This window comes from Neoarius graeffei, chromosome 12, assembly GCF_027579695.1.
Source record: "Neoarius graeffei isolate fNeoGra1 chromosome 12, fNeoGra1.pri, whole genome shotgun sequence".
NCBI classification, from domain to species: domain Eukaryota; kingdom Metazoa; phylum Chordata; class Actinopteri; order Siluriformes; family Ariidae; genus Neoarius; species Neoarius graeffei.
The window spans coordinates 61,837,747-61,854,064 of NC_083580.1; the positions used below are offsets into that span (position 1 = coordinate 61,837,747).

The 16,318-nt window shown below is 39.9% G+C and overlaps 1 protein-coding gene across 1 annotated transcript in view; it reads right to left on the minus strand.

The window, feature by feature from the left end:
• igsf9bb (immunoglobulin superfamily, member 9Bb) overlaps nucleotides 1-16,318 on the minus strand; it is a 296,709-nt gene that overhangs the window by 188,393 nt on the left and 91,998 nt on the right. The window contains exon 3 of the mRNA XM_060936153.1: nucleotides 10,047-10,193. Coding sequence (XP_060792136.1) covers nucleotides 10,047-10,193 — 147 coding nt within the window. The remainder of the gene's footprint in view (nucleotides 1-10,046; nucleotides 10,194-16,318) is intronic.

The following is a 16,318-nucleotide window of genomic DNA, read 5'->3' on the forward strand; positions in this document are numbered from 1 at the left end:
GTGAACATTTTTAAACTTTGTGAGCTAAAGGTGACCATCAACTCTACGTCAGCATGGGCTTTGCACAGTCCAGCAGATGGTGTTTTGAGCCATTGTCAACCCATAAAATATCAGTTTTTACAAAAATGGCAATTTTGTCAACATTAGCACCAGTACTGATGTGTTTCATCAAAGTACAGTCACGTCATTTAGTTTAGAGGTAAAAAAAAAAAAAAAACACATTTAAGTCTGCAGTACCTCTAATACAGGCTTGTAGTACTCGAGTCCGACTCGTGCCCTAATTTTAAGGACTCATGACTTGACTTGGACTTGAGCACTGATGACTCGGACTCCTGCGTTAACTGCATTCGGACTCGTAAATTGGAGACGAGGACTCGGATTTTTTCTCTATTTTTTGCAACATGCCATAATAATTTGGCATAAGATATTTATATCTACATTAATTTTTATACTAATTTTGTGCAAGAGAATGCACATTCACCTGTTCATACATCAGGAACAAACTGACGTTAATAGCGCTAAAATGCCTGGAGAGAAGCCCCTAGGACTGGACTGTCCGCTTTGCTTATACAGACTTCTTGTGCAGTGGGAAAAAATGCACTGCTGTGTGTTCCATATGTAGAAGAACTATCGAGGAGACGACAGGGACAACCTCGAACTTCAATCGTCATTTGGTAAGACTCCACCCAGACAAGTCAGTGACATGTTATGTTCATTGCCCTGTTGATAGCGGGGCTTGCTGAGTGATGAACTAGCTAGTGTTAACCCTCTCTCATGTTATTTGCCCTGTTGATAGTGGGCGGGGCTTGCTGAGCGATGAACAAGATTTTTATCTGTAGCCTGTTAACTAAAATGGGGCAGTCGAGCAGGAACGTTAGTCCAACACAGTAGCAGAGACGCTTTCACATAAAGGTAGCAACACCCACTGTCAAATGTTGCGGTTGGAGTCTTGTTCTCGGACTCAACTTGAATCAATAGTGGACTCGATTCGAAATTTTCTTTAATGACTTGGACTTGACTCGGACTTGACCACTGGAGACTCGAGACTGGACTCAGACTCGAGGTGTCGTGACTCGACTACAACACTGCTCTAATATGATCTTCTGATTTGCTTTGTAGAAAGAATCGCTGTCAGAGCTGCTGTTATAGAAAATTGATCAACACTTTTTGACCAATCAGAATTAATCCTTCAACAGCACTGTGATATAAAGAAGAATATAGAGAGATAAATCGGGATTCTTTTCATTCTAGGTGCATCACTGGCTGTCTTTTGATTCAATTATATCACAAGCTGTCTTACATCACAACACCTTCAGTCTTGTTTGACCTCCAATTATTCTGACACAATATCAATGATCGTGTTGATTGGCGCAAACCAGGGATCAAATCTGGTGGAAGATATCCAGCTTCAGTATTAAAGAGCCAGGAATTTGGTTATAGCTCCATGTAACCTGCTTTGGCAAAAGTGTGACCTGAGCTGCTGACTGTAGCTCTTACAGATGAGCACTGATACTAAAGTGTTAGTCACACTGCAAGGAAGCACACACACACACACACTGCAGATTAACTGGCCCCTCAATACTCCACCTTGTCTGTGCCGAGTTGCCACATTCAAGCCCAGACGACTCCAATCCATAAACACGCAGAAGTCTCACACACGCATACACACGCATACACACACACACACACACACACACACAAACTGGTGCAGGACTCTTGTCATCTTATTCCTTCGCATTCTGTTGCAGAGCTCAGCTGCTAAGGCAAAATCAATGGTTTTCAATTTGGTCCCAGACGAACAGCCAGTGCTGCTGTGGCTCCTCACCTCTGTAACAGCACACTGAGGAGATTTAGCCGTCCACATTTAGAAATGTGATCCAACATCCTCAATACACCGCTGCAATAGGCAAAATCTCTCTACTTCCTCATGCAACTGCAGAATTAGATTTCCCAGCAGATGTTTGCAAGGGGTTTCAGAGTGCTGAACGTCCATCACAGAAAGAAAAAAAAAGTATGGCAGTATGGTGATGAGAGGAAAGTAGTTCTCTAGGCAACAGCATGCAGGGCCGAGCAAATGTACTGTTAGCATTCCGTTTACATCTTTATAATGTTTGTGGTGCACTTGCAAATCACAATTCATGTGCTTAAAACTTACTGTACATGCTACATTTATGAATTTGCAGTAAGTATAGCATGACCTGTAGCTCAAGAATTTTGAATGAAGTATCTCACTATTTTTAGAAAGTGGACAGCTGCAGAAAACTGAAAAACTGACTGGCAGCTACAAACAGCATATAAAATGGTAGTGTGTAACTCATGCTCTGGTTTCCTCCTACAGTCCAAAGACATGCGGATTCGGTCAGCTGGCTACTCAAAATTGCCCATAGGTATGAATGTGAGTGTGAATGATTGTTTGTCTTGGTGTTAGTGTCATGATAGATTGGTGACCTGCCTAGGGTGGACCCCGCCTCTCGGCTGAAGACAACTGAAATTGGCTCTGGCTCATCCATGACCCGGACATATAAGTGGGTCATGGGTGAGCACATACTGTAAGTCTCATACACAATGGATGAATGGATGAATGGAAATGATGGATGGATGGATGGATGGAGTGATGGCTGGATGGTAATAATGGGTGGATGGGTGGATAAATGATGGACGGTAATGGATGGATGGATGGATGGATGGATGGATGGATGGATGTAATAATGGATGGGTGGATAGATAGATAGATAGATAGATAGATAGATAGATAGATAGATAGATAGATAGATAGATAGATAGATAGATAGATGGATGGATGGTAAAAATGGTGGATGGATGGATGGATGGTAAAAATGGTGGATGGATGATGGATGGCTGGATGGTAAAAATGGTGGATGGATGATGATGGATGGATGGTAATAATAGTAGATGGATGGAAGGATGGCTGGATGGTAATAATGGATGGATAGATGATGGATGGATGGATGGATGGATGGATGGATGGATGGATGGTAATAAAGGATGGATGGATGGATGAATGGAGGGCAATAATGGATGATGGATGGATGGATGGTAATAATGGATGGATGGATGGATGGATAGTAATAATGGTGGATAGATGATGGATGGATGGATGGATGGATGGATGGATGGATGGACAGACAATATGGTGATGCCTTGATACAATGCGTTTTCATCTCATTATCTCTAGCCGCTTTATCCTTCTACAGGGTTGCAGGCAAGCTGGAACCTATCCCAGCTGACTACGGGCGAAAGGCGGGGTACACCCTGGACAAGTTGCCAGGTCACCACAGGGCCGACACATAGACACAGACAACCATCCACACTCACATTCACACCTACGCTCAATTTAGAGTCACCAGTTAACCTAACCTGCATGTCTTTGGACTGTGGGGGAAACCGGAGCACCCGGAGGAAACCCACGCGGACACGGGGAGAACATGCAAACTCCACACAGAAAGGCCCTCGCCAGCCCCGGGGCTCGAACCCAGGACCTTCTTGCTGTGAGGCGACAGCGCTAACCACTACACCACCGTGCCGCCCCAATGCGTTTTCAATCCAGCAAAAAAAAGCATTGCTTAAATATGTCCTAGTTTTCCATTTTCAATTGGTAAAAACATTCAATATTCTGAAAGTATAAGAATTACATCTTATTAGTATATGCAGGTGATTACAGAAAATCGTGTGTGCTGATTGGTCAAGAAATTCAGACTATTTCTCAATAATCACCTCAAGTGACTCGGCAAAATGGCGGCCAATCACTTAGTCACTGTAAGTGAGGAAGAATTGCAAATGATGAAAGAAAATGCTGTTCCTAAAAGCACTAAAGATGCTACGAAGTTTGGTCTAAAACTATTTAAAGGTACGGTGGACTTGTGATTTAGTTTATCGATTTCAAAACAAAGTATTTTATGTGACTCAGCACGGATAAGTGGCACAAGTCTGTGCTGCAACGTTATTACATTTGCATGCTGCTTTTGAAGTTTGAAATAAATTATTTTTTGATAAGATTTTTAATTTTGTTTAAAAGATAATCACCTGTGTATTTATACGAAAACAATTATCCGCTTCAAGCTAAGTGAATATCAGTGAATAATAACCTTGACTTCACTTATTATTCACCGATATTCACTTCACCTTCAGCGAATAACTGTTAAATAATGATAGTGCTTGCATAATCTATTCAGACACAGCAGCGTATAACAAAACAAAAGCTGCACGTTTATAAAATCACGAAACTAATTACAGCTAACTAAACATTAACGCTCTGTCCAGGCCTACACTGGTGTGCAGGGTTGCCAGGTCTCAGCAAAATTTCCATCCCACTTTATCTCAAACCTGCAGAAAAAAAAATTGCAAATTGTCCAACACAATTCAGGCCCTGGAAAAGGGATTATTTCTATTTTTTCCTCAGTATTTGCATTTTAACTGACTTAATATTTTCACCTGCATTCTTGTGCCAAAACTATCCCACATGGTTAAAAAACACAAAAAAAAAATCCACTTGGCAACCCTGTTAATGACTCTCAAGGAAGTGTATCTGAAGTCACACAACTCTCTTTGGCTTGTGCTTTTGTATCCAGCAGGAAAAGCAGCAAAGAGAGAGAAAGTGTGAGTCTTTACAGTACCAGTCAAAAGTTTGGACACCCCTACTCATTCATAGGTTTTTCTGTATTTGGACTATTTTCTACATTGTAGAACAATACTGAGGATATCAAAACTATGAAATAACAAGAAACATATATGGAATTATGTGGGAAACAAAAAAGTGTTAAAAAAATGTTTTATATTTTAGATTCTTCAAAGTAGCCACCGTTTACCTTGATGACGCTTTGTACACTATTGGCATTATCTTAACCAGCTTCATGAAGTAGTCACCTGGAATGCTTTTCAATTAACAGGTGTGTCTTGTCAAAAGTTAATTAGTGCAATTTCCTGCCTTCTTAATGTGTTTGAGATCAAACAATAAACAGTAAATAATAAAAATACAGTAAATAGCCCTATTCCACAACTGTAGTAATCCATATTAGGTCAAGAACTGCTCAACTAAGTAAAGAGAAACGGCATCCATCATTACTTTAAGACATGAAGTGTCTTTTAAAGGTAGACTGCCTTTCAGATTTTTCAAGTGTAGGTCATAAAAAGAATTTTCCCTGACACCCAATTATTTTTGTTTAGTGGACCGAAAGCTACTGGATTCGAATCGCAGGTTTCCAATTTTATTAGTTTTTTTTAATAGAGCAATTAATGAATTGAGGGCCACATGGCCCTAAATTCTCCGCTATTTTTTCCTGCTTCACCATGACCCAATTCAAGATACTATGTCATGTATCACATGGTGGGCTTTCCCCGTTTGTGCAAGGCATTGTGGGATACAAATTTGAAACAGGAGAGAAAAATGGAGGAAACGTGAAAGACCGACTACTGTAATGAAAAGCGAGAAGAAAAGACGTTATGTTGTGAAGGAAAGGAAACGCAGGACCAAACTAATAAATATCGGCGGTCAGCGAGCACCTCGGTGTGATCAGCTGTTCGTTTAGTGACAGAATGATGGAACTGTCAGTGCATGGTCAAAGGTAAACCTGTAGATTGCAGTAATGCAACATTGTGGATGCCAGCTGCCATAAAACCCAAAAGAAAAAGAAGAAGAAGATAAACCTGCGCATGAACACACGGACTTCCTCTGTCTGCTTGACTGCGCGAAGCGAGCGATTTCATGCACGTTATTTGCTCAGGAATCCCCTCAAATTAAATAACTTCCCAGCCACAGAATGGCCTGGGTTTTTTTTTTTGAGATTTTTTTGAGATATTACAGAAATAAACATATAACACAATGACCAAATTTCAGAGGAAACTAAATTTCACTGATTTTATGAAATTGAAAAGCCATATAGCTTTAATTAATAAAAATAAATAAAAACCAGCGTATTAGAAGGTGTGTCCAAACTTTTGACTGGTGCTGTATGTTTTCTTCTCTAATATCTATGCAGTTATGTTAGTGCTGGTTAGTATGGTTAGGAAAAAAAAAACACTGCAGATGTCTACACTGATACGCAGGGGCTTATCTATAGAAGTTCCTCAATCTAATAAAGCTTTGGCTTGGCTCTTAAAATTGGAACAGGAATTTCCTAACAGGAAGTGCTTAATGGACATTGATAAGGGTGTGTCGTAAATGTTTAAATGTTACTGTTATGGGGGAATTTTTATCTTCTATCTAGACAACAGGAACAGTGCAGTCCAGTGGCGGCTGGTAGTCTTTCAAACAGGGGAGGCTGGTCGGTTACGATATTTCCAGATTTTAAAAGAAAAAAGAAAAAACACATCAATTTTGCCCATACTCTTGCCTCTGATCTGGCTGATTGTTGGCAGGGTCACAAACTGTGAAATAACAGGTTCTTTTGGCCCATTAGCCTACTGTCCAATATACATGATGGTGGTGTTGGGGGGGGGGTATATTTTAACATTTTATATTTTAAAATTGTGGCATGTTGTTTAAAAATTGATCATTATTGAAAGCAGCTCTTTGTCAGGAACCTCAGCAGTAACAGCAGAGTGTTCTGGAATAGGCACAAGCACTGACCTTGGGGAGCCAAACATAGAGCTGGGTGCCACACATTTCATTCAATGACACTTTCCCTATATTTTACTTATTTTGACTGAGAAATGTTTTATTGACAATTTTGATAACCCTTCACTTTTAATCCAGGTCTGTAGTGTGAAATGTTCTCGGCTGTGTTTTTGCTTAAAAATGTTTTCCAAATTGTAGCTGTGTTTAATTCATATCCAGAGAAATATATATTCCAATATAATATACTCAGCATAAACATTTTAAATAGATTCTATATTTTTGGTCCATCCATGACATATTACTAAAGTAGCCTATTTACTGTTGTTGATGTGGGTCACTTGCTGTTAGCCAATTCACTTTCACGTACCAGGAGAGCTGAAAGGAACGAGTATTATTCCCTACCTTTTTCACCAAGTCAATTTGAGGCGTTGGTCTACCCTGCTCTTTAATTTTAATTTTTTCCTCGAAAGGAAGACTGGCAAATGGCTTCGCCAAAATTAAATCAGCAATGCTTGGCATCCGTGCGCAGCTTTCTTGCTAGCTGACTAGCCCCTTCAAGTTCAAGTTCAGTCACTCAAATAAACGAAATTTCTGGAACTAAGATAGCAAACTTGACAACACTATATTTACACTTTATTTACAATGAAAATATATACAAACTAAAAAAGCTGGTAGAAACCGTATGTAATGAATGAAACCGAAATGTAAGCTGATCTCTTACAATACACCACAGCACTTGCGAATCCGCATGGGACTGAACTGAAATTCACCACTGCCTGTCTATATTTGAAACGAGCTGTCAATCAAAGAAAATATCCGGCCGCTTTCACCAATCACCAGTCTCCTCGCGGAAACTGCCATGTCCCTCCCACTGTGAGGCTCGAAGTCCGTAGGTGGGCATTTTCGCAGTATTTGTCCAATAACCGTCTTGCATTTTGAGATTGAAAAGCGCATAGCTCCCAAATGCCATTGAAGTCCACTGAGGCTGGGAGTCCGTGGGCGGGCGTTTTCGCAGTATTTGTCCAATAATCGTCTTGCATTTTGATATTGAAAGCGCATAGCTCCCAAATGCCATTGAAGTCCACTGAGGCTGGGCTGCATCGCGCTGTCACGAGGGGGAAAAACTCACGCACACATTAGGCGAACTGGGGAAAGTTATAATGGAATGATTTCGCACTGTAGTTGGGTTGAGCACATGTATTTCTATGATTCTGGATCTGAAATAGCAATTAGGGCTGCACAATTAATCGAGTTTAATCGAAAATCGCAATTTTGGCTGCCATGATTAAATTAAATGAAAATCGCGATTTATTTCCATTTAAAATGCGAGCTCTGTTGTATATCTGATCAAGCACTTTTTGACCAATACTCCGCCAAACCATTAGGGGGCGAACCGACGCATGTAAGGTTTCATTACTCCGCCTAAATAAGCAAGCAAGCCAAGTCACGTGCGCAGAGCTTGAGTGCAGCGGTATCTTCTTCAAGGGGTGATAGCGTGAGAGTAGGTAACAGATTGAGGTGAGAGAGAAAAGCTAACTATGTCGGAACAACAGACTATTTAGCACTGGAGGCAATGTTGTGACCTGCCTTCGCTCATGTTTAAAGCCAGAGCATGTTGATAGGCTGGTCTTTCTAGCTAAAAACTTGTAGGCCTCAGTATACCGGTAATGCTGTGTAATTGTTGCAATTGAGTTTTCAGTTCCTTCATCCTTTGGTAATTTCTTGGATAAATTTTCATTTATTTGTCATTTGGAAATCAGAATTTCTCTTTTAAATTTCATTCTGCACTGAAAGCTGTTCATATTGTTTGTTTGAATATAGTGAAATAAAATTTAAGTGATTTCCCTAACATCAAGAATAATCGTGATTAATAATCGCGATTATAATTTTGATCAAGATAATCGTGATTATCATTTTTTCCATAATCGTGCAGCCCTAATAGCAATGTTATAAGGTCGGCTATAACATAAGCCTAGCGCAATTCATCCTACACGATGTTCGTCATTTTTAGAGGAGGCTGAGACTCCCTTGTTGTCTTAGAGCAATCGCCCGTGGTGCAGTCGTAATACCCTGGACTGAAGCTGCCCACAGACACCAGTACTGGTCCAGCACCATCCTGTTATCAGAGGTGGACAGTAATGAAGTACATTTACTTGAGTACTGTACTTAGTATACTTTTTGAGTATCTGTACTTTACTTGAGTATTTTTTTTTTTGGAAACTTCTGACTTTAACTTCACTACATTTGAAAGAAAAATATCGTACTTTTCACTCCACTACATTTCTATCAAGGTCCTCGTTACTCGTTACTATGAAGCAGCTTTGAAAGTGGATGTTTTTTCTTTTCTAAAACGTGATTGGTGTTTTCGCAGGTGACACTGAGACAGCCGATCAGTAATCACTAGGGTCACGTCACGTCCATAGACTGGATAAAATCAAGATCAGTGATTTCTCAGCAGCGTTATTTAACACGATCAGTTGATGGCAGAATGGAAGGAGGCGGTTCTTCTGGAGAATGCACGCACTCATGGCCATAACTAGAACCCATGTTTCAGTTTTCTGAAAGGATTAAAGATTCATTTCGTTTTAAATGTTTGCTTTGTTTGCCAAAAACGAACCACAACACGGCCTACAAAAACTCACCGTCCGACCTGCGGAAGCATATTGAGGTATATAAACATTTTATTCCAAGAGAAAGCTTGCAACGAAGTTGTCTGTGCTTTTAGAGCTAGCGATAATGTTGGAATAGCTATGCAGTCTGATTACTCAACTGACTTTCTGTGGAGTTTCCCGCCAAGTTGCCATAGCCAAGTTAACATGGCTAACGCTAACACATAGCTAGTTAACTTGGACACTGTTAGTTAGCATGTAAAAATGGAGTTACACTAACATGAATAACGTTAACTTATCTGAAGTCCTTTCAGAAATATGTTTTAGCATAATCTTGCCAAATAAACAGAATGTAGAAATCTTTCTTTTCTAGTAGCGTTAGCTACCCAACATGATTTCGAGTTTGAAAAGAGTTTGCTAGCATGTCAGGTGGAGTTTCACTGACTAGCTAGCTTAATGTTAAACCACCATGATGCACAGCATTGCGTTCATTTTGTGAATTCACATTTCTGTCTTTGGTAACGGCATTAGGTTTTGTAAGCATTGTGGCAATAATACAACGATGTGTTGACAGAAAATGTACTTTGAATACTTAAGTATTTTTAAAAGCAAGTACTTCAGTACTTTAACTTAAGTAAAAATTTGACTGGACAACTTTCACTTGTATTGGAGTAACATCTGACCAGTGGGATCTGTACTTTGACTTAAGTAATGAAGTTGGGTACTTTGTCCACCTCTGCCTGTTATACCTGAACCCAAGTGTAATTATTATAAGAGATATAACAATCCTGACTGTAGATCGACATTATCATGCGGTTACCTCGAGACAGAGATTCAGGGCTAAGTGGAAGGCCAAGACTCACCATTCACTGTAAGGTGCACCCAGCTGCCATTGTGGAAGGTGTCATACTGCTGCTCCAACATCAACACCTTGCACTCGTACCAGCCCTGATCATCCGAACGTACCCTCTCGATCCGCAGAGACGACTTCCCATGCAGGCTAGCTCTTCCTGAGACAGAGACGCAGAGACATCACGTTAGCTCTGATACCCTACGTTTTGTGTGTGTGTGTGTGTGTGTGTGTGTGTGTGTGTGTGTGTGTGTGTGTGTGTGTACTTTGGTATACAGCACTTCTCAGACTTCAAATTCAAATATTTACTTGCAGTGATTTCCCTTATGAGTGTGCATAATTTGGGACATTAAATTCAATTGCAAAACCTGTATTTGCATTTGCATTTTAGTGCAGTGAAACGTTCAGAGAATGCTTGAGAATGGACTAGGAATCGCAGCTCAGACACATAAGAACTGACTTAGATGTCCATCTCTGTGCATTAGCATTAATCAGTTCAAGCTGAACTTTGGGTGGGTTTTATCAGAGATGATCAGTTTGTATCCATTTAGGCTAAGCAAACATATGCTTCAGGTACCACGAAACTGTTAGCTTTGCACAGAAGGAAGGAAGGAAATCTACAAGTACGTTACGCTCAAGTTTAGCTGAGAAAATAAGCAGCCAATTTTTGGTGCCCTGCAGATCCATGAAGCAGAGCTGGAAAAGGGCCACGGCTGCTCAAGAACAATGGGATGTCTTGCTGGGATGCTTTTACAGCAGCAATAAAGAGGTGACAAAACCACAAGACCAACAATGACATGTGCTGTAGGGTAAAGATAGTTCTTAGGTAGAGACTTGCTGGAGGTATAACAGAGGTCAATACACTAAGCTTGCAGTCTTCCTTCCTTTACTTTCAAACCACTTTGTAACACCAGTGTTCTGCTAAGATTTCATCTCATCTCATCTTGTCTCATTATCTCTAGCCGCTTTATCCTGTTCTCCAGGGTCGCAGGCAAGCTGGAGCCTATCCCAGCTGACTATGGGCGAAAGGCGGGGTACACCCTGGACAAGTCGCCAGGTCATCACAGGGCTGACACATAGACAACCATTCACACTCACATTCACACCTACGGTCAATTTAGAGTCACCAGTTAACCTAACCTGCATGTCTTTGGACTGTGGGGGAAACCGGAGCACCCGGAGGAAACCCACGCGGACAACATGCAAACTCCGTACAGAAAGGCCCTCGCCGGCCACAGGGCTCGAACCTGGATCTTCTTGCTGTGAGGCGACAGCGCTAACCACTACACCACCGTGCTGCCCCTGCTAAGATTTCCCTCTACAAATAGGAATCACTGTTGAATTGTCATACATTTGGGACCCATGGCACAATGTACATTTCTAGAAGAAGAAGAAGAAGAAGCCTTTATTTGTCACATGCACACTCAAGCGCAGCAAAATTTGTCCTCTGCATTTAACCCATCTGAAGCAGTGAACAAACACAAGTGAGCAATGAGTACACACCCAGGGATCAGTTAGGGGTTAGGTGCCTTGATCAAGGGCACTTCAGCCATGATACAGAGGGAGAGGAAAGTGCTGCTCCTTCACTCAACTCCCCTCACATCTTTCCTGCCAGTCCTGGGAACTGAACCGGCAACCCTTTGAGCCCATGGCTGCCCCTTAAGCAGTATACGTCTAAGCAGTATATGTTCAGACATATTGAACAAAAACACAATTCCTGGACACCCCCAAATATTACAGTTTTATACCACTACATTTATTTTTGAATCACATCATTTTAACGATGGATGTGACCATTTAAGGAAAGTGTTACTACGCCTGAAGTATCCACAAACTTAAATTGACAACACCATCAAGGAATTTGTCGATTCTAAACTTTGTAAACACTCGCTGGCTGTGCTGTGAAAATTGTGCATGCAGACGCTCATCTAAGTTTCCAAATCTGTCATTTCTTAACTCTTGAATATTTTCTATCATAAATACTATCATTAAAAAGCTTATAATATCTGCTTTCCAAAGAAATGTATCTCGTTAAGATCTGTTCAGTACTTTGGGAGTAACGGCAGGTTGAAGTTGGTACAACAGAGTTCACTCTCTGCTCGCGTGACATCGGGAAACTGCCGGTGCTTTTTGAGTCACGGGAAAGTGCTCAGGCTCTCTCTCTCTCTCTCTCTCTCTCTCTCTCTTCTGATCGGTTTCCGACTGGATTACTTGTGAATATCAATCAGATAACTTTTATAGGGATGTTCTCTCGCTCTCACTGTTTCTGATGACGTATTCAGCAAAATTTTCCGTCTGCTAATTTTGATGTTATGATTCACGGGAGACTTTGAGTTGAGTTTTCATCGCTTTACCTACTTATTTTTTCAAATCAAACTGATTCCTGGAAATAAATAACTATTTTAGAATATAACTGTAGTTGTTCTCAAGAAAAATATAGAGATCTTAGTGGTCGAAATGATATTTAAAAAAAAAAACGGAAGTCAGAAACGCGAGTGTCAGTTTCAATTCAGTTAACTGGAATTGTTTATTGGATGTGGCTCACGCAGTTTTTTCGAGGTTAGACTTGAAAGCTGTGAATATTAATCGAAATAATCATTTATATTCTTTCATATAAACACTAGTAGGCTCTACTTAGAAATAAAAAGGCCTACAGAGCACAAAGAGGGTATCAGAAATATCCTTTCATTACTTTTTTTTATTTTGATAGAGAATGGTAGATGTGAATGGCATTCAGCGCTTATTTATGCATATTTTATAATTAATATTCATTTCTCCTTCTTTGTGAGGCATAAATGAGAGCTAAGACCAGCTTTATATTGCACAAATAAAGCCATCTGGTGAAACTTTGAAGAAGAGAGTGTACTGATTTAATGTTTACCTAATTAGCATAATTAATACTAATTAAATACTAATTTGCATAATTTGTTTTTACTAAATTTTCAACTTTGTATTCAGTATACAACCATCTATGTGTCTGCCAATTTCCCTGTAAATATCTTGAAAAATAAAAAAGTTATTAAGAAAAAAACATTTGATCTCATTGGTTAATGAGGCCCATTTTGGACCATGTGAGCCACATACAGAATATTATGGCCGTTTTCTGAAAATTAAGCCGCTTTTTCAATCTTGGATCTGTAATATCTCAAGAACGGATAAACATTTTAATTCTGTAAAAAGGATGTTGTTTAGCATTCAATTCTGAATTCAGTGAGACCAGTTTCAAACAATTTGGACTGAATTTGAATTTTCACCTGATATGCTGGCTGGTACACCAGAAGTTAAAGAACCAGACAACAACATCAGGATCACCATAACATTCAAGGACCAATGTTCAGCTAACGTCATCAGAAGGAAATTACAGTACAAGACCCCAGTAATAAGATAAATATTAGAATCCAACCCATGTTTGTGAGCCGTAAACTCAATGACACGCTAAAGCTGCAACATGATATGGCACCTAAAGACATTAACAAGAACTTTGTTGTCTTAAGAAAGTGTCAGAGTAAATTCAACTGCTTGTTGTACAAAATGCTCTACATTAGAGAAAGACGACCAAGTCTCAATGTCCAATCGCACTCCCTACGGGCCAAACTTTTTGTTTAGCACTATGCTAATTTATCCCTATATGCCTTGACATTGACTTAGCTTACGAAGACTCGCTTGATAACGGTGTCCAAGCGACACTGAAATGTCATGCTTTTTTTTCCCTTTAATTTTTATTACACTTTGTTCTTTTAAATTTTTACTTAGAAACATCATTTTAAAGCATTCTATTTTAAATTCATAGATAACTAGTCACTCAGCAAGTTTCCATTAACATGCTTATGTGCAATTTGAAATTGCGAACTCAAAAACGAGTAATGGAAGGACAAGAATTTCGAAAAAACTCAAAATATCAAATATTCCACAAAATTAAAATCGAAACACATTTTTGCTTTGTTTTGTTGCATTGGATTAAACCCTCCCATGGCTATTGTGGTCGATGTAATGGAAATCCTGTGCCTAATATCAGGTCTTGGAGATCCAACTTTCTGTCACGAGAAGAGAAAACCCAACTTTAATAGGATAATATCACTCAGTGGAAACACACATCATTCACAATCATGTTTTGTCACCTCTATTATTTTTTTAATTTGAATTGCTTCTATTTTGCGGCACGCTGCAATGGAAACCCGGTTTCTGTCACATATTTTTGTTCTTATACAGAACACTAATTCATTACGGTGCTCCTCTCTCAGAAATCTCCATCACTGAGGTGACTGCTTCCCTCTTAGTGAGCAGCTTTATGTACAATCATTTCTTGTGTGAAAGCAGATGTATATCATGGCATCTGTTGCGCACAGATGTTCAGATACCAAAGAGACATCGTTACCGAATTGTACAAAGTTCGTCTTTCCTAATTTTAGAGATAATTGCATCCTTTGTATTATGGCTGTGCAGCTAAAACTGTCATGTCAAATGGCATTCTTCAGAATGATTTAGTTATAACATGCCCGACTGTAGCAGATGAAAGAACGGGCCTGTTTAGAACCCAATGACCAGACTGTTTAACACAAGACCTTTATTTTTTAACTTTCCAGTGAACTCTACACTCGCTCAAATAATGCAGCAGTGTGAGTGACAGTTTCAAGGAAATATCGCAGAGCCAAATACAGGAAATAAGAGACTGCCTATATCTACAGGATAAAGACCACTTTACCACTTTATACTGGATGTCTCACAGAGCACACACACACACACGTTTGTCTCACTATCCTTGTGAGAACCTTCCATTAACATGATTATTACTGCAGTTAATTAATGCTGTGCCTGCACCTCAACCTAACCTCAGTAATGAAAAGGAAGCATTTATTTATTAATTAGTTTATTTATTGTTTAAAAAACACAACAGCAGCAATTTCCTTGTGGGGACCGTCCAAATGTCCCCACAAGGTCAAAATTGTCAGATTTTACTATCCTGGTGAGGACATTTGGTCCTCAGTAGTAAACACACACACACACACACACACACACGTGCGTGCCTCTTGTTCAAAAGTGCACCGTGTGTCCAGTTGTATGGAGTAGAAATGAAAGATTTCTGAATGATACAGTGACTCGGTGGGTGGCACGGTGGTGTAATGGTTAGCACTGTCGCCTCACAGCAAGAAGGTTCTGGGTTCGAATCCAGTGGCTGACGAGAGCCTTTCTGTGTGGAGTTTGCATGTTCTCCCCGTGTCTGCATGGGTTTCCTCCCACAGTTCAAAGATATACAGGTTAGGTTAATTGGTGGCTCTAAATTGACCATGAGTGTGAATGGTTGTGTGTGTCAGCCCTGTGATAAGCTGGTGACTTGTCCAGGGTGTACCTTGCCCATTGTCAGCTGGGATAGGCTCCAGCCTGCCCCCTGTGACCCCGTACGGGATAAGCAGTTACAGATAAAACAAACAAACAGTGACTTGGTTCCTATAGAATGAAAGTTAAAACCTAACACTACACAAAAAATTGAAACAGTTACTAAGAAAGAAAACAGAACGCAGGTGTGAATGCATTTTTGGTGTTGCCTTTCTGTGGAACATCAACATGCACAAAAAACTAGAACCACAATGTGTCACCGTGTAATGTTCACAAAAAATATACACAAGTTGATTGAAAAGAATTTTAATTTTGAACCGGTCCACCATTTTGACAACGAACGTCTAGTCAGAGGGAAAACACTGCCAGCGACGTCATCGGAGTGAAATATCGGGAATTATTATACATACAGGACACTTTTTCCATAGAATAAAAATATGTGTTCCATTCCCTTCTAGCAAGTTTCATTCATTTGGTTTGATAGCATGCAATATTGTTAGCGTATCGCTTATCCTACATGTATTACGCCACTCTACCCAATGGAGAATGAGTGTTGTATATAATTCCCGATGTTTCACTCTGATGTCGTCACTCCCAGTGTTTTCCCGCTGACTAGACGCACGTTGTCAAAATGGTGAACTGGTTCAAAATTAAAATTCTTTTGATTAACTTGCATTTTTTTATGGATGTGTCCATATAATATAAAGAACATTACACGGTGGCGTGAAGATATGAAGATATCTTGTCGTGCTGAAAAATATATCACTCCTTCACTTCACTCACCCGTGAAATATACATTCACCACTTGAAGATAAACTTCATACCTTCACGCCACCATGTAATATCCTCTATGGACTATACTTTTTAAGGTCACTTGAGTGTTTACACACATACACTATTAAAGGTTCCCTTTCTCTCAGAGCTCCAGGATGAAATTAACCACAACGACAT